This window comes from Anopheles ziemanni, chromosome 2 (genome assembly GCF_943734765.1).
Source record: "Anopheles ziemanni chromosome 2, idAnoZiCoDA_A2_x.2, whole genome shotgun sequence".
NCBI lineage: Eukaryota > Metazoa > Arthropoda > Insecta > Diptera > Culicidae > Anopheles > Anopheles ziemanni.
Genome location: NC_080705.1, coordinates 4,630,369 through 4,656,824, shown reverse-complemented (window position 1 = coordinate 4,656,824; position 26,456 = coordinate 4,630,369). Strand labels below are relative to the sequence as shown.

At 44.9% G+C, this 26,456-nt stretch overlaps 1 protein-coding gene across 1 annotated transcript; it reads left to right on the top strand.

The window, feature by feature from the left end:
• Nucleotides 1–12,091: 12,091 nt before the first annotated feature.
• On the top strand, nt 12,092–23,219 carry LOC131283150 (trissin receptor). The gene is made up of 8 exons (XM_058312728.1): nt 12,092–12,548; nt 15,150–15,294; nt 17,984–18,143; nt 20,178–20,375; nt 20,453–20,614; nt 21,508–21,719; nt 22,674–22,875; nt 23,076–23,219. Exons 1-8 carry the CDS (start codon nt 12,092–12,094, stop codon nt 23,217–23,219), a joined length of 1,680 nt encoding a protein of 559 aa, XP_058168711.1.
• The last annotated feature ends 3,237 nt before the right edge of the window (nt 23,220–26,456 follow it).

Here is a 26,456-nt window from a genome sequence, read left to right as displayed (position 1 = left end):
GGCGTGAAGATAAATATTTTAATGCCATTTCGCTTGAATCAGTAGTCCGTTGCTCGGGAATGGTTTAGATTTTCCAAGCGCGATTATGTTATGCGATAAGAGGGGATGTGTAATTAGGGCTGATAATAAAAATAACGACCCTAAAGTTGCTTTTAACCGAGAACTGTTTATTTATTTTTTTCGCCACTGGTAAGGATACTTAAAAGGATTATTGCATGGAAAACTTTCTAACCCTTTTTAGACAACTGGTTCGCGGGGATCCACGGACGATACACCCGTGCTTAGGAGCATTTGCTTATGGTGGATATTTGAAGAAAGAGACCTCAAAGCAAATGGATCCGCTTTTCCTCGCTGAATCCATTTTGTAATGAGGATTTTTTATCCCGTTTCCTTCTTGAAACAACGTCAGTAACTTTACCTTCCGCTTTCGACGTAGGTTGAAGGGTACTTGGCAATTTGGGCCTTTTTGTCAGATTTTATTATTACACCGTGTTGGTAAGAGCTCACTTTTCTCCGGAACTCCCGCTGCTCCACGAGCATGTTTAATCGATGCCGGTAAATGTAATGGAAAATGTAATCGGTACGTTCGACGTTACGATAGCAAAAAGGTTATACAATTACGCGCCACAGGATATATGTTTGCTGCTAAAAATAGCTCAACTTCAAGCGAATGACTTTGCGGCAGAAGAGGTTATAAACGCGCTCTTGTGATGCCTTTTTATTTTACGATGTAACCGAGGGACCGTTATGAGTTATTCCTAGAACGTTGAAACGTACGACCAACTTATGCGATGAATAATTACCACCAGGGGAAAGTGCAAGGGCAAAAGGGTAAAATTTCGAACAAGTTACCTACGCCATAACGGGCTGGAAAAAGTGAATTGTTTTCCCGGCAGCCATTTTTTTTTGCGAGAGTTTAAATTCCACAGGAGTGTTGACCATTTATTCTCATTTATATTTATATCCTTCAAAACACTTTGAAACAAACTGTTGAAAGCCGGAAGCACGTTGCCTTGAGCCAACGTTTCTTGATGGTTCCATAAGAGCTTCCGAGTGGCGTCCGATTTTGAGCAATTTATCGACCGCCCCAAAACTGATTCCGCGACCCAAACCGGATGCGAAAAACCATAAATTGTATCAATAATAATTTTCCCCATTCCCCCCTGGCGTACGACTGGCAGATGGTTCATGAAAATCACAATCTTTACCATCCATCGGCGTGCTTCCCCCCGGGAGTCGGTGCCAAATCCGACGATGAACAAAACGCCAGCGAGCTTCGTAAACATTCCGACGCTGGGGTGTTTTGGAACGCTTAGCTTTAACACGCACCAAGGCGACCAACTTTTCACCCATAAATATCAACAACCTTTTCCCGATAACGGATCTTATTGAGTTCACTTCATCCGCTACAAATCCTCTCCAGCTTTTATTGCGGGATCCTTTCTTTGAGTGGGGGAAATGCGAAAGATTTTCTGGAAGTTCCGATGGTTTCAAGAAATAATTCCTCAAGTTAGGAATGGTGGATTTTGGTGAGCTGTTTGTTATTTTGTTTCGTTTTGTCAACAAAACATACGAACAATACACAACGCTTATCCGTAGTAAAACATTTGCTGCAATTATCAATACTAAAATTTGAAGTGTTCCAGATAAATTTAAACACTCTTTCGAAACTTATCTTACGATTAAACTTTTTTTGGAATTTCATCTTCAATTTACCACATCTAGATTGACTTTTATTTAGAATTGTTACTCATGTGTAATCAACTGAAGGTGAGCGAACGTTTACGGGCGAAATCCTACCAGTGCGAAGGGAAAACGATGGAAAATAAATGCACCACCAACATGCTCCGTTGACAGTTAGCAGACGCGCGTCGGAAAACTACAACGATAAATATTTCGCTTTCCCACCAAACTTTTTCCGGTGCATAGAACTCCCGAACCGTGCCACGTCCACGAAACGGCTCCCCACACTCGGTTGTAAAGATCAACATTCTCCTCCTCCTCCCAGAAAGTGGACAGGGCGCGGAAAAACTTTGTCGTTTCGCCGGGCGGGAAAAATCACTGGACGTATGTATGTATGTGATGCTGCAGTATGGTGCATTATGGTGTGTGTGCTTTGGGTATGGTCATGAAAATTAATGTTCGAAGCTAACAATGGCCTCGTTGGGGCAGACCCCGACTGGACAACCCTCGGGCGGGCGGAAAAGTTCTTTCCCGTTTCGGGTTCGGTTCAGTGTCAGGCAGAACAAATAAGCAGCGATTATTGTTTTAACGGTTATTTTATGCAGCATGTGGGAAACAGCCGTAGTTTTCCGACAACCGTCATTACATACGAGCAATTTCAGACACATGTTCGAGCGATCCTTTTCCATCGGAGTGTGATTATAACGAGGAATATTTGTTGATGCTTGGACAGCAGTTTTCCTTGCTCAATCGCTACATCGGTGTTTGTTTTGTACAGTGGCAATTCACCGATAAATATATTTACAAAGGACATGATTTTTCTGGCGTGAAAAGTGATGAGTATGATCAGATTTTCCTACATCGACCTTCATCAGATCCTACATCGATGATATCAACTTTCCAACCCATATTCTGAAAAACTGATTCAAATTTGAATCCGAAGCCGTTTGAAAGCTTTCGTTTGAAGCCCGCCGTTGCCATCGAGACGCCACGTGCTCGATTGGGAACTAAATGGCGGTCTCTGCGGAAACATCGGTCGGGCCTCGGTTTCCCGGCAAATTGTTTCCCCACAATCTGCGTGGACCCAAATTTTCGCCGCGATTAATATCGTTGTTGGCCTTTGATTTTCTTGCCGACTGCTTTTCGATTGATTTATTACGCCAATTTGGGCAGCCGGGAAAATTGCGCGAATTGGTCAACGAACCGTGCCAGTTCGTTCTCTCGGCTGATGAGTCGTTAATATAAGATTCCTTAAAGTTGCTGGAGCGAGATTCGATCTTATATTGAGTTGAGACGATGGGTGAGATTATCATAGGCTGATGTTGTTATGATTAATAAGCTTGCAATTACTGCCTACTAAGATGATTAATCTGATATCCAGTTAGGATATTTATTGACTTGGAAATTGTATTTATTAACACCTCCCCTCTTTGATGAAGGGAAAAGCTCAACCAATTTCGATTTAATGATATTAAAACGTACTTAAATTTTCCCCTGCGAACAATGGACCACTAATTAATTGCTTCCATTTGCCCCCGAAGGTCGCATTATAGCGCCATATTGAATGTTTTCCTTCTGTCACTCCGACGGCCCGCCATTTTTCGGGTCACTTGGTAGCAGTAATGACTAAATTAAACTGTTTTGCATACCATCAAGCCGAGCGGTTCCCGAGATTCAAGTGGTTTGTTTTCTAGCTGTCGATGTCGGGATGAATAATTTATCGACCGATGTTGCTTTTACTCCCCCCCCACTCGTGTTTTCCCCGTCCGCATCGAGGTGCTTGATTGAGTGAATGATGATGCACGTTGGAGGCACATCACGACACTGTTTTTCCTCGGCGAAACAATTAAAACGCCGGCAAAGGACATGGCAATCGACTCCAATCGGATGTAATAGAGCTGCCAGAGCATCGTTGCAATTGAGGGCAACAGCCAACTGCAGCCGGGTGCATACGAATTGTTGCAGAATTGAATGCGGATGCACACGTCAACGACGGTCTCTCGTGGTGCTAAAAATGGAAATGACACTGTTTACGATTCGTAGTGCGGAAGTAAAATTTCCATATCACCCGACACGGATCGCGTTTCAATTTGCACGACAAGTCGAAGCAAAACATCGCCATCGTTTCATCACCGACCCTTTCTCCAATCGCCTCCCAGCCATCTTGCTTGGGGCCCGTGGGAAGCAAATTGACGACGTCTTCACTATCATCAGTCGAACCCGACCGGCCCCGACCCGGCTGCGAGAAGGGATTATCAAAAGATCATCGATTAACGCTCGATCGAGAACGCTCATCGTACATCGGCGTCGATTAGTATAATTTTCGCGACTTCATCTAATCATATGGAAGAGGCGGAAGGTCGGGCTCGGGGTCTGGGGGAAGGCCGATTCGAAGAAGCGAGAGCGTTTGACGTACTCGTCGTTGCATGGATTGATTATAATCTCGCCCAACATGTGTTTCCGTAGGGTGTCTCCTTGGGGAGGGTTTGTCGAGCTCAATCTAATTATCTCATCGGTTCCACGTTGTCGCCTTTCGTGGAACGAGTGGGAAATTAGTGGAAAGATGTGACGAGCTGGAAGGCGGGCATTAAATATCACACATGCACCGGTTAGAACAGGGGGATTCTAGAAGAGACCACTTGTGAGTGAGCGAGCTCCATTAAGCAGAATTAATTAAATTCGCATTCAACTTCCGTTTTCCGTCGGGAAATTCCTATCGTGCAAGCAATTGGTTGGAGATAATTTGAGACAGAAAAGTGTAAGAAGAATGTAAAGTGACAATTTTCGTTCGTAGAAATTAACAATCACGTGTGAAATAAGTTGCTCAACTTTCTGACACACTGTTATTCTCAATTAAACTTAGATGAGTTTATTTTCAAATAAAATCCCGACAACCCTTCAAGCTGAGATACGTCGCTGCCAAGAACTATAATAAACCCTTGGGATTTAGCCATATTTCGATGCTTCATAAACTCAAACAAAACCCCATCCTTCGCAAACACGTTTTAGATTATTATGACCCACGGGACTTCCACAACGTATCGCTGAAGCGAACCGATTTGCTACAATGCTACCATTGCTGTTGGTTCGTTGTTCGCCAAAACAATTTCCCAAATTTCCCCGGAGCATCATAAGTGCACTTTCGCTCAAGACAAGCACACTAAACATGCTTATAATATACATGCAACATGTTTCGTCCACAAGTCTCATGCCGTACGGTGGAAAATCGAGCGCTCGGAGGAAATTCTAAACGCACGACAAGTTTACACGAGGAGAATAATCCATTTGCAAGGGATTAGTTTAAGCCACTTCTTACCGAGGGAGGGTAATAAATGTTGCCATTCATTAATGATTAGATCACTTTGAAACACTAAAAGATGATCAGGCAAACCGGTTAACATTTGGATGTAAACTTTTCCAACAATGTAAGTAACTGTTTATATATTTTCTCACGCCATTCGATGCTCTCGACATACATTACAACACCCGATGCCGACTTTGAAATATTCATTTTAACGATTGATTTACGGAGTTATTACTAACCTAAACACTATATCGCTTTGACGTTTATGTTTGCGGGTCGGCTTCACTCTCTGATGATTTATGACTCCAGCAAGGTTATGGCAGCTTGTCTTCCAGAGTTGATCTTTTCCATCAACCCGGCCCGAATAGACTTAACAAAAATAAATCATAAAACAAATTCACAATATTTACGCTTACAGCAAATTCACTCGCTCGTAAAATTCATACCAGCGCGGTTTATTGCCGGCGGAACGTTGAAGTTTCAAATCAAAATCGATATGTTCGGTGCGTGGTGTTGTGTTCGTACACGATTTGCCGGCCAACTAAAGAAAATGGACGAGTAACTAAGGTGAAATAAATCTATCCAAGTTGGAAAAGCATGGATCTTCAAGGAGTACACGTGCCAAGACATTCTTCACCCTTTCGTGGAAATTGCCTTCACTGGAGACGGTCTTTTAGCAATGCATAGTCAACAAAGCCACATGCCAGTCCGAACCAGCCAGATACATGCCAGCCGGTTTCCTCGGTCGTGTAGATGAAAATGTGAGGGAAATTATTGCGAGACGTCATGTATGTCATAATTTTGATAGAGCTGATTCAATTCATTCGTTTCCAGGAAAATGAAAGTCTGACGTTCGGCTATAAACAAGCTAACACGTTGACGTGCCGATGAAAAACGCGTGTCGGGGAACGAATGGTAAAAGATGGATGTCCCAATCCTTTCACTAACAAGACACTTCATTTAAAATTACGGCACTTCCCTCCACACTGGCTCCACATCAACATGCAAAACATCGGTAAACAAAATCCCCCCTCGTCGCTTCGTTCATGCTGGAAGTAATTTCGGCATTATGCAAAACTGTCACGCTTCCACGGCGTCAGTCGGGCGTGAAGAGTCCAACGTCCATCCGTCCGTCAATGCCTTTTTCGGGGATGGGAATTTCGATCGGCAAAACAAAACAAAAATGTCCCTGTGCAATTTTTCCGAGCCCGCCCGCTGTCGGTCGGCGTCACACGATCCGTCAATCAGCATGGGTCGAAGATGAATTCATTTTCTTTTCCCATTTCCCGACCGAAGTTGGGAGCGATTTTTCAGACGGCCTTCCCAGCCTATGACACGTCGGCAGCTGGTTTCGATCCATTGTTCGCCGACTTTTCAAAGACCCGGGATGGGATTTCCTCTCGACAACCAAGCTGCTGCTTATCAATCACAACAAAGTTGCAAAGTTGAAAATTCTGGCCTTCTCAAAAGCATCTGGCATCAAACGAAGAACGATGGTTTGGGTCAGCATGTGGATGCGATCATGATTTAGGGTGGACGTTTCAAAGCGAAAGGAATTTTCACTGACGTAATTCACATTTCTAGCGGTAATATTTTAATTCATAGGCCCCCTTAAAAGCTTTGATGCAATTTACAATCTCTTTCCCTTCCATGGCAAAAGTGCAGTAAATATGCAATCACTTGTGAGCCCCCTAGTTTTCCCCAAGACTCGAACAAACCCTTACATTAGAGGAATGTAATTTAATCCACACCGAGCAGAGCAGAGATTAACTTTTATTAGGATACCGCTTAAAGTCGCAAATCGTACTCGAAAAGGGTGAAGGAATGTTCGCCAAGGATTCACTAATGTTCAACTCATGGCCATCGCGGGTGAAGGGGATAGATGGGGGGAGATCGGTACGCCTCAAGTGCATGCCAGGTTTCGTGACGCCATACCGCACGTAACTCGATAGCATGAAAGTGATCTATTTTTACCGGGTTTTGAATTAGTTTAACGTTCCAATGAGTCAACATTCCTTTCCTCTTGTCTTGTTTCTGTATTATTTTCAAATGTAGGATTCGATGAAGCGAAGATCGTGTGTTGTTTTCCAGATCATTTAACTTAAGAAAGGTACCTTGCTTGAACTCATATTTCATTCATTCAGTTGGTAAATATTAAATAAAGTAACTTGTTTGATTCTAAACATGTCGCCACTCCTTATTTACTCGGGAGTTTGGGATGACTTTTACTCGATTCAATTTATTTAACAGAACGTGCTCAACATCTCAATCCGCCCGTCTGCATTTTATAGCTTCAAGACAAGTTTATCTTCTCTCCATGATGGAAGAGTGACGCCCACTCACACACGTGCACATGCGATGCTATCAAATACACCAACCGTTGCACTTTCCTTTTAAACAATGATTGACTGCACTGAACAGATGAAAATAAATGACCTCTTCAGATGGCGGGCGGTTTTGTGCCTTCTGGTCTCGTTGGTGAAAGACAAACGATTTTCTTTGGACGTCTGCCAGGAGGGATGGTAAGGGGTTACGGTTTTCCGATGCAATACGTATTGCATTCCCACTGAGCACAGATAAATTTTTCGGGGTCGGATTTACGATTTTTCTTGGCGCTGCTTTTCGCGGGGAATGAGTCAGAGAGTGAAGCAAATTGATTAGTCCATATATTTGTTTTCGAACTATATTGGAGAAACTTTCGCGGTAAACGATCGGTTTAGACTTTCTTGTAGCGATTGGACGGGATTTATAGGACATCTTAATGTGGGATAACGTTCACCTTCGGCTTTGGGACGGCTCGGATGAAACACGAAGCCAACAAACCATCGATCAATTGATCGGACGCGGTGAAAATGGGCCGCCTCGAGTGGCCGGGAAAATCCCCCAGGCCTCTGATAGATGTATATTTAGACGTAGGTAACTTTCTTTTGGCTCCACTTTTCATCCATCTTGCCACAGTGGATATTTCTTTTTCGTTTGAAAACCGCAAACTGAAAAAGAGAAGTATGGAAAACGACCCACGCAGCGTTTTCCCCACCCGCGTTCCACATTTCATTCATCGGCCGTCGTGAAGATCGGTCCACGATGCGGTACTCGATGTGAACCAGTAAACAGATCATTTTTGCCTACCTTTTTTCCGCACGGGCCAGGGTTCGGTCCAGACGTGGTGTTTACGATCCCAACCGAACCGGCCATTCCTTGCCCCGTTCGGGTGCGTTTTCCTTAGGCTGGACCCTTTCTTGTCTGGAACAGACGTTAAAATCGCCAGCGGCGTACGATGTTGGAGGTTTATTGGCCTGGTTTTCTTAACATTTTTTGCGTTCCGAATGGTCGAACCCAGAAGTCGTTTATGATCAACGCAACCGCCGGTGTGGAAATTAGCGAGGGTTTTCCCGCAGAGTGCTCGCACTCGACCGCTGCATCTGCCCGGGGGGCAATCGTAAAAAGTGCCATTTGCGAATGTATCGGCACTTTAACATCGGGCTCGGCTGCAAGCGTTAAGTTAAATAAACAACCAGCTTTAACGTGAGAGTTTGTTTGAAAGTTCAATCCGGTGGAAACATTTGTTGATGTTCTCAAAGAAATTAAATACACACATGTCTTCCTTTAATGTTATGTTTAATTTTAAGCCTCTACTACCCTAATGACATTACATTTGTTTGTAATTTAACTATAATTTTGTTGCAGATTCAGTTAAATTGATTTACAACTGTTGTAGCCTTTTCCTGGATGTTTTTATAATTCTTTGTCCTACGAAAATATTCTTAACTACGACATAAAAGAAGGATGAACTGAATGACGTCAAGTGGAAAACCAAACCCTTAGATAATGTTTCTCAACTCGTGGCAGCTTAATTGAAGGCTAAAGGTTACCCCGAAGCGTTTTCTTCAACGAAACTTGACGAAACAAACGACCCATCAATTGCTTTCCTTTGGGGATTTTGGTTTTTAAATGGCACCAAAACAATTACCATCAAGCTGTAGAAGGTTGATCCGTTCTGTCAATCCAACCGGAGCGTTCGTTCAATCGATGTTGATGTGGTTTCAAACGAACGGGTTTCCTCAGGACTTTAGCTTTAGCCCCTTTAAGACAACCCATCTGTCTTTTTGTTCTCTCGCTCTTTCTCTCTCTGTCAACCGAAGATGTATTATCGTGCAGGAATTTAACGATCAATTTCACTGTCTTCGACCGACCGAGATCCCGGGAGAATGCCGTTTTCTCCCACCGAAAGGATGCAATTTGATGCTCAAATGAAGCGTAAACGAGGGGACGAAAAAACCCGCATTTGCAATGACTTTCGGTCGAGAGGAGCGATTATTTTCCCGATCCCAAACGGGACGAGTTTAAAGATGGATTTCTTTAGTCAGTAACTAAACTTGGGTTTCTCTTTCACTATTTTAAAAATTAAATTAAAATCGCTTAACATTCTAGAATGGAAAGAAGCGGAAAAGACATTGAAAATTCTACTTTCCACCTAATGACCATCACACCGAGAGCATGAATAAAAGATAGAACACGAGCTCCAGACACCTAAGCAAACATGACGTGCCGGAATAAAAGGAAAAAGGAAACCATTCTAAAAGGCCATAATAGACAGCTTTGGTGGAGAACGGTTCGATAAATTTTCCTGACGATATTAATGAGGCCCAGTTGGAAGTCCGGACGGCGAAAGTTGGCAAAGTTGTTCATCATTTTCCGTCGATGGCAGGTTTGCTGACGCCGTTGACTTATGATTGACTTAGTGATTGTGTTTGAGTGCTTTCGGGAGTCGTTCACTTTTCGGGTTTGTTTTTGATTAAAATTTTCCGGAGGAGTTTTGGTTTTCAACTTAGCGCAAACATAAGGTTAACTGTGTTTAATATAACTTTATTTAGCCTTACATTTACAGCCTCAACAATTCATGTTCTTTTCGGGTTTCTACCCAAGAATATGTCCCTTGTCGTGGTACATCTCCTTGATGGTTGTAATCTTCCAGTTAGTGTCTCTCGGAATGGATCGTGACGTGAAGATGAGATCAGGGTAATTCATTCCCGCTTCATCCCGTGATCTACCATCCACTTTTTGGGGTGGAAAATGCGAAGGAAAACCACGTACGCTGGTAACCCTTAACCGCATGGGTGAATCGCCAACGAAAACTACCAAGAGGCCATGGAACTCGTTGAGGCCAAACGTCGCAAAAAGCTTCTTCCCATGCGAAAAACCTGTCACAAATCATTATCCAAAGGGCGAAGACGTCTTGCGGTGGTGATGTCATCGTAGCCCGCTGGATCGTTGCTCTGATGCTCGAGAGCATCGTGGGTCGAATGCCAAGCGGGACGATGAGTTATGTGGTAAGAAAAGGATCGTCCGGAAGGAAAACCACCAACCATGAGCACATACTCTTGGAAGACGCTGGAGTTGTGAAGATGGAGCAACGGCATACTATCTCCGCCTCCTTTTCCAACGCAATAACCTTGTAGCTCCTTCACGTATCAAAACCAGCCGAAGACGAGTTCTCTACACGCCTAAATATAAATCATTCTCGTATTTCCATTCTCTCCGTCCCGCGGGGCGGAAAAGTAAGCCATAAGAAAACAGTGTCGTACGGAACAGCGAGTAAATTATTATGCCTGCCTAGTGAGCCGAATTGAGGCGAACTTCGTCCAACATTTCGAACGGAAGCAATGGTATTATGTTTTATAGGCTGGTGTATGGGGCAAAAGAAAAAAAATAGCACGAGGCCCCAAACAGGAAATAGACAGCAATAAAAATAACGCTAGCAGTATCGACCCTCCACATAAAACTGGGATGGAAAAGTTCAGCCCTTCAGCGGATGTGACACACTTTTTCCATTGTGATGTTTACGATTCTCAACTATCAAGATGGAGCACACATAAAAGAATTTGTAAAGATATGAATCAAGTATTTCGATCATTAAATTATTACGATGAGAAACATATCAGTCAAAGATGTATGTTTTTAACGTGTCAGAAAAACATACGCGTTTTTTCAACACATTTATGCACACCATGAAATATTGAAGGGCATATGAAAAATTTCGAGCTGAAGTTTATGTTGCTCCCTTCTTCCATATCGTTTATTTTCCCCAAAATGATATATCGCCCCCGCTCCTGCTCCTCCCACAGGAGCCTCATTTCCTTTCCCGGAACGTTCAACATCCGGGAAATAAATGTACGGGGAAGAAAAGAAAACAAACTTTCACAAACATTCCGATTGGCCGCACATGGCTGACATTGTTACTCCGTCTCTCTCCCCTCCATTCGCGTTCCACTGACCCACTGCATGTGCGTATGAAAACATTTCCTCCTTTTCCCTTTTTCCCTGCCCCCCAGTGGAAGGAATCCATCGATTCGTTTTCATTTCGCTGCTGGTGAAAAACAACACACCGCATGGGCCGTCGTCATGGGAGGAAGTGAAATAATGAAATTAAATTTTCATTACCCTACCCCGGGCGTTCGTTATCATCGTTATCGTCATCGTCGTTGGTGAAGTTTCCCACGTGTGTGTCTTTTTGTTTCGCTTTCTTTTCGAGAACAACCAGGCGCCTCCATCGACGAGTGGCGCGAATGCTTTAATATTTTCCACCCGAAAAGCTTACAGCAGGGTGGTTTCACTAGACTTCTTTCTCGCTCATTTCCGTTTTCTCTATTTCCCTTCTTCTTCTTCTCCCTTTCTCTCTACAGATAATCCATTCAATTACCGGTAATCCAGTGTTTGGAGGACAACCATCAGGAAGGGGAACCGCCTATAAAAACCCGACGGCTGCCATTATGACAGCTGCGTTTTGCTGGAATGGAAAATCATTTCACTCAATTACTCAGCTTGGCTTCATAAACGGTGTGTGTGTGGGGCTGATTAAAACCCTCCATTAGCAGGAAAACGCAAACAAGTGGTTACCAGACCAGTGAAGCCAGGTCGTGCAACGTGCCGGTGGTCTTTTCCCACCCGGTGGCGAGGAAATGCAGCCGTTCAGCCCATCGTCAATCACCGTTTTCCACCGGCACGGTGTGGTGTGAAGTGGAAAAGTGTTCCTTACCAGCAGAAAAGCACACACAAAAAAAAAGCGCGCCGAGACAAAAAAAAAGTCACGACGCGAATTACGAAATGATAGACTTTCCCAACGGGACTTTTCCGGTGAACGGATCGGCCAGCGCCACCCAGGGGACGCTCTCGGTGATGAATTTCCTCAGCTCCAGCGGGCAGCTCCTGCTCGGTGAGCTGGGCTCCTCGGTGGGGGGTGGTGGGCTGCTGCTGTCGGGAAATGCCACCCACGGTGCGGAAAATGCTTCCGCCATATCGTTTGCGCCGGGAAATCTGTCCACCGCCAACGTTTCGCTCGGACTCGTGAACGGATCGGGCGTCCCGCTGCTCACCACCACCACCCTGTTGGGGGTGAACGGATCGCTGGAGTTTGGGCTCGGGGGAGCCGGGCCAGCGACGTCCGCCAACTCGACGCTTCCGTTTCCGAACTTCGTGCACAAGGAGTTCATCTTCGATCGGACCGACGTGAGGGTCATTTTCATCACGCTCTACTCGCTAGTGTTCTGCTGTTGCTTTTTCGGTAAGTGAAGCCAACAAAAGCTTGTTTAATTAAATATAAGTTTTTTGATTTCATTTCAGACCACTCAAGACTTAGAAGAACTTTAAATCTTCAGAACAAAATAAAATAGAAAGACTCTTCTAAAAACTATCTGAAATAAGATGAAAAACTTAAAACTAGCCTAGATGAACATAATTGAAAGCCTAATTCTACAAATCAACAAAAGATGCACTAGATAAGTGCCTTTTCTGTCAACTTATCAGTGGATGTGTTCAAACTTGTCGAGAGCTCCATTACGAACCTGAACAGTACAGCAAATATCTTTCTGGAATGTGATCCCTCGTTGCTCCCGGGCGCTTAAGAAACTTTTCCACTCTCCTTCCTTCATCCAGTACACATTGTTTATTTACCTCACGACTTTCGCTATCCAATTATCCTTATCAAACTTCGATCGATGTTTGGGAGAATAAATCCAATTTACCAGCAAACCGGAAGCCATTTTTCTTCCCTCCAGCCCAGAAAACCAATCGAGGCGGTACTTTTTTGATGTATGGCCGTCCGCCGAAGCCGGCCCAAGCACGCGGACACAACACAAATCGCACCAAACACCGTTGGCATTGAAGGGAATCGTTTCCACACTAATCAATAAGAAAAACTTGCCGCCTGAATTATTTATTAGTTTTTGTTTCTCGATCGCTTGAGATTTGGTTTCGGGTTTTGTGTGTGTGTGTCTGTGTGTTTTCCATGTAAACTTTTTCCCTTCCTCGAAGTGTGGCTCGTCAATTGCCATATTTATGTCATGCTTCAGTTCATTTCCCTCCACGAGTGGCGCGAAGAAAGGAAATTCAATCGCCTCGAAATGCGTTTCCATCGAAACGCGGCGCAATCACGATTACCCGGAAAGCCCGCACGAGGTATGATTGAGGTCTCGTTCGCAAGAAATTCCTTATTGAAAATAACCGATAGAGTTTCGCTGCTCGGAAAAAACTTTTCCCATTGAAGTTTTCCCAAAGACAAACATCGGATCGGCCAACGCACACTTTGATGAGCGATTGATTTGCCAACGGATGGCTCGCGCTATGTATAAGATATGAGCACTTCATTGTGGTCGGAAAATGACCCGGGAAAATGCGTGGCCATTATCGACCGGGTGACCGCGAGATGATAGGCTGATTTATGGTTAGCCGATTGCGGCCTCCATTAAGCCCGAGGCCAATTATGTCCTACCACACACACACAGGCAAATTGCATAGGTACGGAAATGAATCCGTGCCACGCCACTCAGCGTCCTCGCGCCCAGTTCGATGAACTTTGAATAAACAGCCATTTCACGGTGGCCAAATATGTTGGCCGGATATGATTTATGGAAGGATCCCTACTCCCTACTTAACGCTTCCCGGAATGCGAATGCGAATGGAGGGAAAACCCGCGACCTCTCTCTATCTCTCTCTCTGTGCGTATGGTAAAACAATTACAGCTCACCACTGAAGCGAGCCATGATTTATGGATGTTTGTTTTATTTCCAAACCCCGACCGAGCCGGAACGAGTCGGAACTATTTGCGTGTTGAAGAAGATGTGAGCGGTTAAATTAAATTACACTTTACGCGCTTTATGGGCAGGTTTCATTCGGATTTGTTTTCCCTCCCCTGCAAGCATGTGTGTTTATAATTCATTAACCTATCAATCACCTCCAGCTTGGGCCACGGTTTTGTTATTATCGGTTTCAAAATAAAAACACACCACCAGCAAGCGGTTTTCTGATAACGGATGGCTATTTACCACTTTCTCATTTGTGTTACAAACGAAGCTTTCAAACGAATGATTTTAGTTCAATTGTTTTAGAGGAAAGTGAAATGTATCACAACTTCATTCAAATCAAAAGTGACCATCATTTCTCTGCATCGAATCGAAAGCCACACTTTGTTGTCAATAAATGACGAATGACGAGGGTTTACTTTCTTTCTGGCGATCAGATTAAGCTGGAAACTTTTCATTAGCGAAGAAATATGAGGGTTATACGGTGGTGTTTGATGTTTCTTCCAGGTGATAGGGGCATCCTTTCCAATGTCTTAGCACATGTTAACACGTGTACGATGGTCTGATAAGGGAGTTCGAAAGCATCCAACCAACGTTCTGTTTGGATTTCAGTGTGGGTAACTTTCCTTTCTATTCGGTTTGTTGCACCATTGATGACCTGAACCGATCGACCGATAGGTTGAGCTGCTGGTGGGACTTTCTTTGTGAAAATGTCCATCGATGTGCAACAAGGAGGAAAGAATAATCCAACTAATAACAATCTCGCTCCTTCCATGCGTGCTCCGATTTTGGGTCTGGGAAAACTTTCCTTTTCTTAAGCTAGAAGTCAACTCTTCCCGGGCTCGTGAAACATCCCGTTAAACCCTTTTCAGGCCCCAGCGACAGTTCCTCCCTTTCAGGTTCAGTCCTTCCGCTTGAAAACGGAATTTTCGATAAGGTGTCAGATCCAGTCGACGCGGATTTCCATCGAATTTCATCCGCTTCCCAAAGCGCCGTCCTTTCCTGGACGTCTGTCCCGAGCAGTTGATCCATCTCATGAACCCCCCCGGCCTAACATTCCCCTGTGCCTCTGGTTACTCTTTCAGGGAACCTGCTCGTCATCCTGGTCGTGACGCTCTCCAGGAGGCTGCGCTCGATCACCAACTTCTTCCTCGCCAACCTCGCCGTGGCGGACCTCTGCGTCGGGGTGTTTTGTGTGATGCAAAATTTGACAATTTACCTGATAGAAAGGTAAGTGGTCTACAACACCTCCCCGGCCTTCTTGATGTTTTCAGGTTGATCCAAAAAATATTTCCATACGTAAGCAAAATTATTAAAGCATCATTTATATGTGGGTAAACTTTTCCGTAAGGCACCGAAAGCTGATATCGCAGAAATAAATCCACCATAAGATTACATTTCATTCCCAGCCAGCAGTTTGTCGGGATTTCAGCTGTCGCCGAACTCCACCGATGACATTTAATTTGGTGAAATAATTGATTTTCCGCCTCGCTTGCCTCGCTCCCCCACGAAAGCCACGGAGGACGAACAAACGGCGCCAATTCGCACGTCTCGTCGAAACCTTAGTCGATCGATAATGTTTTATGGAGTGGAAATAAAATCAAATCGTGACGACTCTGGCGACGAGGGTGTAGCGGAATAATTACGTTTCCCGTGCGGCCACTTCGGAGGAAAACAGTCACCGAAATCGCTGGCAGCGGAATGTGAAGAGATTTTCCCGACTTCGACGGGAAAGCTCTCGAAAGGTGCGTCAGTTTCGCTCGGGTTTTCCTTTCGAAGCGAGACGTACTCGGGGGGCAAGGATGGCTGGCTTTCGGGGCAGAAGTTACAATTACTTCAATTATTAATGCTTAATGACGCTCGTGATTGCGAAGGAATCGAAAGAGGGGGGCGAAAGACGCCAAGGTCGGAAAAGTTATTAATTATGGCACGTGTTGTGTGCCTCGTGCTGCAGATTCCCAAAACTTCCGGAAGCCGTCGACCTGCAGAAGTGGGATTTAAACGCCACATCAAATGCTTCAAGCAACATACAACAGTCAAGTCCTTCTGCTCGGGCGATCGTTTTACTGGAAAACATAATCCTACTATCTAATTAGCGAACATAATTAAAGTCAGGCGAAATACGCTACGGCAGCGCCAGATTGACGGTATCCAATTTCCGGCACAACTGTTTCCCAAAGTGGGGAAGATGGTGGAGAAGTGGCACTCTTCATACGAGTGCACGTGCTTCAAACTACGCCACAATACGATCTCTTCTACGATCCTTTCCTACTCGAACCGTTCCTCCCAGCTTCCCAAAAATCCCAGGAAGATCTTAGTCCAAAACCTTAATGCCTTCCCTCCCCCAGGGACTTCATCATATGTCACGAATTGCGCGCTGTTTCCACGCTCGGAAAAATAAACTTTGCAGCAACGCACGGTAGAAAATAATGACGCCACAAAGACACCACTCGGAGTGTGGGCCTGATAAGGTTGTTTTCGGTAGCCCCTCCAGCATGGAAAAAGAGATAGCAGTGTGTGGAAAGGTAAAGATAACACAGTCTCCACCATACAGTTTCTCTAGCCCGGGAAAATCGCGCACAACGGTGACAAGCGTCGTCGGTGGGCGAAAGGAAATGAGTCCAACGTTCTTGAGTAACGCGTAGTGGCGGTTGTTTTCATACGCTTTCTAAATAATACAGTTCTCTGCTTAGCGTTTCATTATGGTTTTCGTTTCACGGTGGGATTGTGGCGTGTCGTGAGTCGTTTTGTTCTTCCCGGAAAAAGGGGGGAAAGGGTGGAAATTCCGATGAAGGTGATATGCAAAACCGTAACATAAACATTGTGATACGTGGCAGTCATGCTATAGTCATGCTTCGCGGTTTTGTGTATTGTTTCACCTGGAATGATTTGCTTTTATTTCTTTTCTTTATCAAATAAATCATATCTACCGTTGAAACGTTGTCATAATGAGGGTCTATCTTTGTTTTTACATGCATTTAGTGTAGCTTCGATTTTTGAAAGCAATTAAGAAGGATTAGAAAATCGCTATACGGTTTGAGTATACATAGTAAAACATTATCTATGTTTAATTTGTTCACAAATTTCTTTGAACTTAAAGTGTCGATAAGCGTAAATCAATTCATTTTCGTTTGTTTCTGTTTACCTTCAAGATTGGCAAAATATGATTTGTTGGAAAAGAAGCAGACTTCGAGTTTCAAACTTCACACAATCAATAAATCGCCCTTGGCTTTGGTGCAAATGGTTTTTCCACCCACCACGGGGAAAGGCGTATATTTTCTTTTCCCTTTAACTTTGTTTGTTTGCCAACGGGCACTGGGTGGGTTTTTTTTCATTTCCTTTCCCTCAATGAATTTTCTCGCCGTAATATCGCTCGTAAAGGAGCGCTTTGGAGCGAAGGCAAACGTAGACGCCGGCCTGCGTAAACACAGTCCGGCCGGAAGTATGCTCCAACTTGTAAACAATCGCAGGGCGCAAAAACCTACCCCGACCTTCGTTTGAACACAAACGGCGTGTTCGTAGTCAGGTGATAAAATTCTTCTCCACCCCCCGGGTGTGGGGAATTACATAAATAAGCGAGCATTATTGGTGGTCGGTGCTGGAAGACATAAGGCAGACAACAGAGGCACACACAACTTCGTCGCCATTTCAATTTTACACCCAATGACCGACCATGCAACGAGATGTGGAATGTGCCAGTCGGTTTGAAGATGAGCGTGCTGATGATGTTACATCATGATGATGATATGAAAACCTCCACTCCCGGTCTCGGGAATATGTGTCATGTGTCAGCATCTTCCTTCCGATCCTTTGCGAGTTTCGCCTTCGTTTCAGCTCGATTGACGGCACGTCAGTGACATCGTCTTATCTGTGTCTTTCTCTCTCTCTCTCTTCCTTCCCACCCTTTCTTCTTCCCCAGCTGGGTGTTTGGGGACTTCCTCTGCAAGATGTATCAATTCGTGCACTCGCTCAGCTACACGGCCTCGATATTCATCCTGGTCGTCATCTGCATGGAGCGGTACTTCGCCATCATCCACCCGATCACGTGCAAGCAGATCCTGACGTCGCGCCGCCTAAGGGTAAGTCCACGAAAGGAAGGAAAAAAAAAGCCCCGGTGCATACTTCCGGCAGACCGGTTCATTACTCAAACCCGGCCCCAGAAGGGAAGACATGTGTCACGATTCGGGTGAAAGCTGATCGAAAAGTAAAAGAGAGCAGTATTGATCACCCTCTCCCAACCCACGTTAGAGACGTTTGGAGCGTCGGTGTCCAACATTAATCAAGATATCGGCAAACCGGCGGGGAACTGTCTTCCCGGAAATGGGAAATCGATGTTTTGCTAGTGTGCCAAGCTGGAAGATGCGTTACAAGTTTCCGAACCGACCGGAAATAAGTCAATGTCGGTGTTGGTTTCCGTGTAAAAGGTTATCGATACATTCTTGAATCAACATGATGGAAGTTGCATTTATTTCACGAGAATCGGAATGATCGTGATGATTGCATTTACTTCTCTCTTTTCCTAAATCTTTTATCTTGTTTATTTTGTGCAACTGTCTGCAATAACTAAAAAGGATATTAAAAACAAGATCAATCAAAAGACAGGTCGCAGCATACCATGTAACGAGCCGAAAACCGTGGGGAAAATTTTGACAGTTGGTTGAAATGTTGTTTACTTCTCACGAACAGCGAAGAAAGTGGGGTAAAACTGCAAATTTGGTATGTTTCATCAACAGAACAAAGAGTTGAGGCGTTCAAAATATGTTCTGGAGGAAGACTGGGTATAAGGCAGACCAACACACCTAATTTCGGCAATCACAGCGAGCAAAAGGATCTATATCACATGATTTCACACAGAAGAGCAGTTTCTATCCACAAGACCATGGATACTGTGATCTAGAATTACCAACTACCTATTTCGCGAAGATTTTGGCGGAGATCTCCCACAAGTAAGCTGGAAATTTTTGAAAACACTTTTTTAACCAACTGTCACAACAATGGCGGAGCAAAAAACAGCTTTGACCCGACCTGTCTGTTAATTGTCTTTGGTTAAAAATGATTACTTTATTTAAAAAATTAAACTATACTCAAAATAAATAGGTAAATCAAATGATTGCTTGAAAAACTAAACAAGATTGCATTATAAACCACAAATAAACCACCAAAACATCTCGATAAACCCGATTTAATCCCACCGGAAGGCTTCAGTCTATTAATTACCTTTCAACAGCCACTCAAGCCACTCTTGTCAGGTTCAATTCCGATACGGAACCAATGTTCCGTATATCGCTGCTCACAATTCAGACTCGAATCAATCGATAAGCCTCCCCCTCCTCCGTCCAAGGACGTGACCCTTTAGGCCCCCCTTCGGTCGGGTAGGGATCCTCGAACCGGAGCGCCTTTGTTCGCTCGCAACCACACAATTGGCCTCCCCGGCGACGTTTGACGACGTCTTCGGGCGAGATCGATAAGCGGCGAAGCAAACAACTCCAACCCAGTCTTTTCCAGCCAAACACTGGTACCGTTGCATGCACCAATGCATCCACATTGGCTCCCATTCGGAGCCTAATCTCGGGCACAAACACAGCGAGCTTTTGCATGTTCCACCCGCTGCAGGGTCGCTAAGGCTTTGTGTGTTACTGGGAGGGGGAGGGGGGGAGTGTAATCAGCTTAGTTGCTCCCTTTTGTAGGTGCATTTGTGCCCGGCACGAAGATGCAAGTTTCGCCTTGGTGGTGTTTGAAGGAAGGATTCCTTACTTTTCCCTCCGAATGCAACACGTTTTCTCCTTGGTTTATTTTTATTTTTACTACACTTTACGGCATCAGTGTTGAATGTGTTTGATGACACGAGTTTCCACTGGGCCAATGACAAAGATAAACCCCAAGGTGGCTCAACACAAGCTGTTGCCTTTTACATCCAATGTTCACGAGGTTGGAACTAACGATTTACAAACTTCAATCCACATTACGTCGGTTCATTGTGGAGTAATCTTTCAAAATGTCTGCTTTATTGAAATTCTAATGCAATCTAATCTTTTCGCTGTTGGACACATGAGGCAACGACATCCCCTACGACGTTCCCGAGAATCATTTTCCTTCTCAACCCCCTTCTGCAGCTCGTAATCGTCGCCGTTTGGATCACGTCCGCGGTCTACTCCATCCCGAAGTTCATCTTCGTGCGCACCATCACGAACAACCTCGGCGACGACCAGCTCGAGACGATTTGCATCGTCAACCGGAAGGCGTTCAACTCGGAGCTGTTCGACATCATCAACTTTGCGTTGCTGTACCTGCTGCCGCTGCTGGTCATGACGGTGGGCTTTTCCCCGGGCGTGCTTCCATTTCCGGGAACGGGTGTTTTCATGTGTGTTTTTTCATCTCCCCCCAAAAGGTCCTGTACAGCCGGATAGCGATCGCACTGTGGAAAAGCTCGCGAGGTCTCGAAAGGCACATCGCGCTGCAAAATACGACCTCGTCGAGCTACTCGAGCAACTTCCACCGGAAGCCGAGCAGTAAATATGACAAGCGGAATGCCGCAGTCACCGAGAGCCAGGTACGTGTCTGGGATGGCCACCGTAAACCCCTTCGGGAACCTTCGTAGGTTCTCCAATTTATCGGAGAAAGTTTTGCGAGGAACGTGAACTGCTTGATTTTTTTCACAAAAAAACCTTTATGCTCTTTTCCGGCAATTCGTTTACATATTTCTTTACTTTGTTGACTATGTTTTGTGTCGTTGTGAGTCCTATGCTCTGTAATGCGCTTGAAAAACTTTTGTTATTTGAGTTCTGAGAGCTTGAATATACTATTTATCTGTTGTTATTACTATGTCTAACGAAAGGATTTAGATTTTTTTTCTATTCATTTAGGGAACCTTCGTAGGTTCTCCAATTTATCGGAGAAAGTTTGCGAGGAACTTGAATTTTTTCGCAAAAAACCCTGTATGCTGTTTTCCGACTATTTATTTTAATATTTCTTTACTTTGTGGACTATGTTTTATGTCGTTCTGATTCCTATCCTCTGTAATGCACTTGAAGAACGTTTGTTATTTGAGTTCTGAGTACTGGAATATACTTTTTATCCGTTGTTTTTACTATGTCTAAAGAACGGATTCAGATTATTATTCTATTCATCTAGAGCAGGGGTCTCCAAACTATGGCCTGGAAACTTTTCATATTTAAATTTCAAGTGATATATTTTTATTCTCTAAACTAGAATTTAAAACTTTAACGCTAAAGTTAAAGTTCCACTTCCAAAAGTCCCGTTCCATAAATCATGCCAGGTTTAGGTGACCTATCTTTGTTATAGGAAAATCGTGTGTGGAATCGTTACGATTGTTTTAGCAGCCTGACAGTGCCACGTGAGATAAGAAAAAGAACTTTCCCATTCCCGACAGGGAAACTGAGCGAATTTTCATTTCTTCTTCTTCCCCTCTCTCCTCTCACACAGGTGTCGGTGGAATCGGACAAGGTGGTGGTGACGACCTGGCCGGCCCAGAACAGCTTCCACCAGCGGCACGGAACGCAGCTGACGCAGGTGTCCCATTCGTCCAACAACGTGCTCCGGGCGCGGCGGGGCGTCATCCGCATGCTGATGGTGGTCGTGCTGACGTTCGCCCTCTGCAACCTGCCGTTCCACGCGCGGAAGATGTGGCAGTACTGGTGAGTGGCGTCTCGGCGTGACGGCTTAATGGCTGCTCGCAAAAGTGAATCCATATTTCATTTTTATGGCCCACTCCACCCGGTGGGCCGACGCCCGGCCCAGGCCCGGCTCCATCCGCGGACCGGGAGTGACCGGGAAGGATAACGATCTAAATCGTTCGCCATAAACCGGCAGCCGGCCTAGTGGTTACTAAGTGGCCTTCTGTCACCAACTCCCGGTGCGAGTGAGCGAGCTGGCACGAACAATAATAGGATGATAACAAACCCCCCTTCGCCCAACCTCAAATCGGGGGAGGGAAATTCAATTGAAAAATCACTTCAATCTATTCGCTTGGTATAATGAGGATTAAATTAAAACCCGCCCAACATTGCGGCTCGGGCGCATTCACTAATTTATGCGCTCAATTGCAACATAGCGCATAGAATTTCCCACCCTTTACATTCCTCCAATTAGTTGCGGAAGGCGGGTTTTCCCCCGGGGAAAGGGCATGGTGCGCGAAAGTTATTTGCATATTAATCACCGAGAGCTTTTCTAAACGAAAACATTCACAAACACACACATATATGTGTGAGTAAAGTGGCTTCAAAATGCTCGATAAATATGGACCGCTTGTTGTCAATTGCTTAGTACTTAGTGTCAGACCTCGCGTGGTGGCTTAGTGGTGGAAAAATTTCCCCAAGAACACGCACTAAACCACAAGCACACACTTTCCCAGCGGTAATAAATTAGTTTTTCATGACGATCTGATACTTGGAGAGTGGTTTAATGTGCTTTTCTATTTGTGAGTTAATGGCGAGCATAAAGATCTTGAAAGCACTCAACTTACTTTTCCTGCTCATTGGAACTTCGCTTTGTTTTCTTATCCTCCAATGTTGGTGGAGCTTTGTTTACTTTCTCCAATTTGATTGAGCTCTTACGGACTCGGTCATGTTTTTCGTCTTCCTTCTTCTCAGGTCCACCGACTACAAAGGGGACTCCAATTTTAATGCGCTCTTCACGCCACTAACCTTCCTGGTGACGTACTTCAACTCCGGCGTGAACCCGCTCCTGTACGCCTTCCTGAGCCGCAACTTCCGGAAGGGCATGCGCGAGCTGCTCCTTTGCTCCTTCAAGAAGAACAAGAACAAGTCCCTCAACCAGCGCATCCCGCTGCACGTAAGTAGCCCCCTCCCCACCCCCACCCTCCCCACCACCTCGCGCGAGTCGCTTGTTTCGCTTCCGTGTGTGTATGTGTATGTTTGGCCAACGTTCCTATTAGCGCTTTTCGCTCCATGTGTTTTTCTCTGCATGTGTTGCTTCTTTTCCGACTTTTTTCCACGCCGCCTGCGACCTGCGACGACGACCGCCCTGCGCAGCGACCGCGCTCCGTCATGGCCCTGCTCCGGCACGCCATGCTCTGCTGGGCCGCGGCGGACAAACCGACCGTCTCCCTGGCGACGCACTGCCCCTCGCCGACGACCCGCTCCCTCGACGATGGCGTCGACGAGCGGATGCTGTGAGCTCACGGAGGTGAGCGAAATCGAAGACTGCAGGCTTGGCCCCTTCGAGAGGGGACGGTAGTCAGGGTTGTGGTCAGGGAGCCGGTTCGGAGTCCGGCCGGAGGAAGCCACGCTCCGGGAGGACGGGTTGAAGGTGAATGTGAGTTCCGGGTTTTTGCGAGCATGCTTTTTTGTCACTAGATGTCGTTTCATCTCATCATAATTCCTTCAAACCCTTTCCTCCGAAATTCTAACCTCAAATTATATTTGAGAACCGTACAAATATTTCCCAAATAATATTTAACAGATTTTGATCGTGAAACCTTAACTTTGGAGTGTGCAAACAATGTTTCTTTATAATATTACTTTCAAACCATAAAATAGAATACAAAAAGTACCACTACCGATAATTAGCAGTAAATTTTTTAGAATTTGTCAAATTAATAAATTCCTATACTTACTTTTTTCAAATTCAATTGTATTGATTTGGAAACTTCAAACAGATTTTCATTATACACTTTTATATCCACTTTTTAATTTTCTTCAACCAAATTATTGTAAGTAAAACAGTACTTGTTATCCTCTTTACTTCATTCTTTTACTCCTGGCACTTACATGTTCCTAACAAACCGGGGTAATCATTTTGCAAATTTTTACTACATTTCATCATAACGTTGGAAAAGTTTAATTTCAACAGTAATCATACTCATGGAAATTGGTAGCTTTTGGTCCTTTTTCCTCCCATTCCAATCTCCTCCTGGTAATAGATACAATCATCTAGCTCACGTGGAAAAGCGTGAAAACCATTGGCCGCGAAGCGTAGCGCATAAATATGGATGCCGTTGTTGTCTTGTGTTGTTGTGTTGTCGCGCCCGTAGCTAGTCGCCGTTTCGCCGTGTTGGTGACCAAATTTCGAGCAGACAAAATTTGCAATGATCGTTGCGTTTCTTTTTTTCTTTTCTCTTGTTCTTGTTTTTCCTCTTCTTTTCCTACCATTTTCCCTTTTCTCTCGTTGCTCTCGTTGCGTTTATCGTTGTTCGGCGTATGTTGCGTTATATGCTGCCGATAAACCGCCTGCCCGCCCGCTGCCTTCCGCTCTGTGTGTATTCCGTTTCGACCCCCTTGAATACAAATGGGGTTCGCGTGTGTGTGTGTGTGGGTGTTCCACACCACCACCATCATGTATGCGCGATGCACCGGCGAATGGCAAAACGATCACCTTTTTCAGAACCATTCCTTACCGACCGATTCGACCCATGTAGGATTTCCCCAATGATGCCACGACCTGATCGACTGCGGGTGGTGTGGCGGGGGGCGCCGGCGCCGGAGGGGCCACCATTAGTACCGCACTCGGTTGCTGCTCCTGCCCCGTGCCCCGTTCCCGCGTGCCGCACCTTCGCCGACCGCCGCTTTTCCGACGCACCGATCTGCCGCTTTTCCGGCACACGAGCGACATCGATGACGACGACGAGGACGATGGGAACGAGCCGGCCACCACGCTGTCCACCGCCACCGCCACCATGCCGCCCCTCACGGTCAGCGTCATCGAGACCTCCGGCTATCGTCCGCCGGACTGAAGGAAAAGCAGTACGTGGAGGGGAAAACAGTATTTGGTTGTTCAACGTTTTGGTGCTAAATGATGCGTACAACGAAAAACAAACTGGAAAAAAACAACTTCACTAATAGATACACACGCAAACACGCGCACAGACTAGAGACCATAAGAAGAGGATAATACTTTTTGTTTCATCGAGGAAAACTCCTACCGAAAGCGAATCGTGCGTGCATAGGTTCCATTTTTTATTATTCAGCCCAACTTTCACGGGTCAGCAGCATAAAACAAACTGCACACGAACACACACACCTACACACAGGGCCCTCGGTGTGGGCCCCGGTTTTCCTCATCTTCATTCGGGAAAGCATCTTCATTTTAATGCAAAAGTTTTAGCCCAAAGCCCGGATCGTGCTCGTGGGCCAAGCTTCGGCTTAATTAGTCCGATCGCATCAATTTAGTTTCTTTTTGCTTTCTTCTGCCAAAAAACGGCAAAGAACAACTTCACATCCGCATTCCCCGCGGGGACTTTTATTTTCTTTTCCACAGCACTTACACGGTTCCTTGCGAACGTGAGGCTCGGGCTTGGATGAGCGGAAGTTTCCCACCAACTTCGAACGCATAACTTCGATAAACTACTTCCTGGATCCCCCCCGGAAAGTGGGAGGGAGGGAACGGAAAACTTCTTATCGATTCGATTCGGTCCACTTTACCTAGACTGCAGTTGGGTGATCGTGTTCCGCTTCGGAATCGCCATTAGCGCATGTCGTTTGGCGCTGATGGAAAGCAATCACCCTTTCGAAGCTGCGGCTAATGTGGCCTAATTGGGAGCTTTATTGGCACTGTCGTCAGCTGTCGCACATTCCCGGAACCGGAGAGTATTGTTGTGCTTCCGACACGCACTTTGGTTTTACTGTCAGCAAGAATTTTTCCCCTTTTTTCCACCACATTGCGAGTTTATTTTCTTGTTTACCAAAGCGCACAATCGAAGGCCGTACGACTTTCGATAATTCACATCACATGAAGGGGAATGTACGGTGTATCATAAAGAGAGTTAAAGGGTTCAAGTACCACAGAGAGATTGCTTACTGTAATCCAAACGAATCATCGAATCAAACAATAAACTTTCGCACCGAATGTAACCAATATCAACGAGTAGCAAATTTAGTTTAGCTCAAGAAGAAATATAACCAAATCCATACACAATCAAGTAACAATCGTTAAGTTTCGGAAAAGAGTTCTAAGGCATGCGTTTAGTGTTTTACAAAACAACCCTTTTTTTTTAATTGCAACAAGAATTCGAATTTAAAACAATCTTCACTTGAAAGTAAACATTAAAACGATACTGTGATAAAATAAGAGGAAATACACGTGTTGGGAAACAACCAGGGATAAGAATTCAACGTGAAGTTAAGAGGGGTAGAGAAAATATATTGGAATCGAATTATGCCACCAGAAGTATTGCAGTTTGAGTTAAATAAGGATTACATAACGGATTTGAACAGCGTTTTAAACATCTAAACTCACATGGAATCAATTATAGTTTTAAATACCAAACTCTGATTACGAAGAGGTCGCGAAAGCGGGGAAATGTTCGAGAAGAAAAATAGAATCGTTTATTTACAGAAACATTTTAAAAAGAAGATGCAAATAGAATCGATTGAATTAGTTCACGTTATACGTACTTAACTATAGAGAGAGAGAAA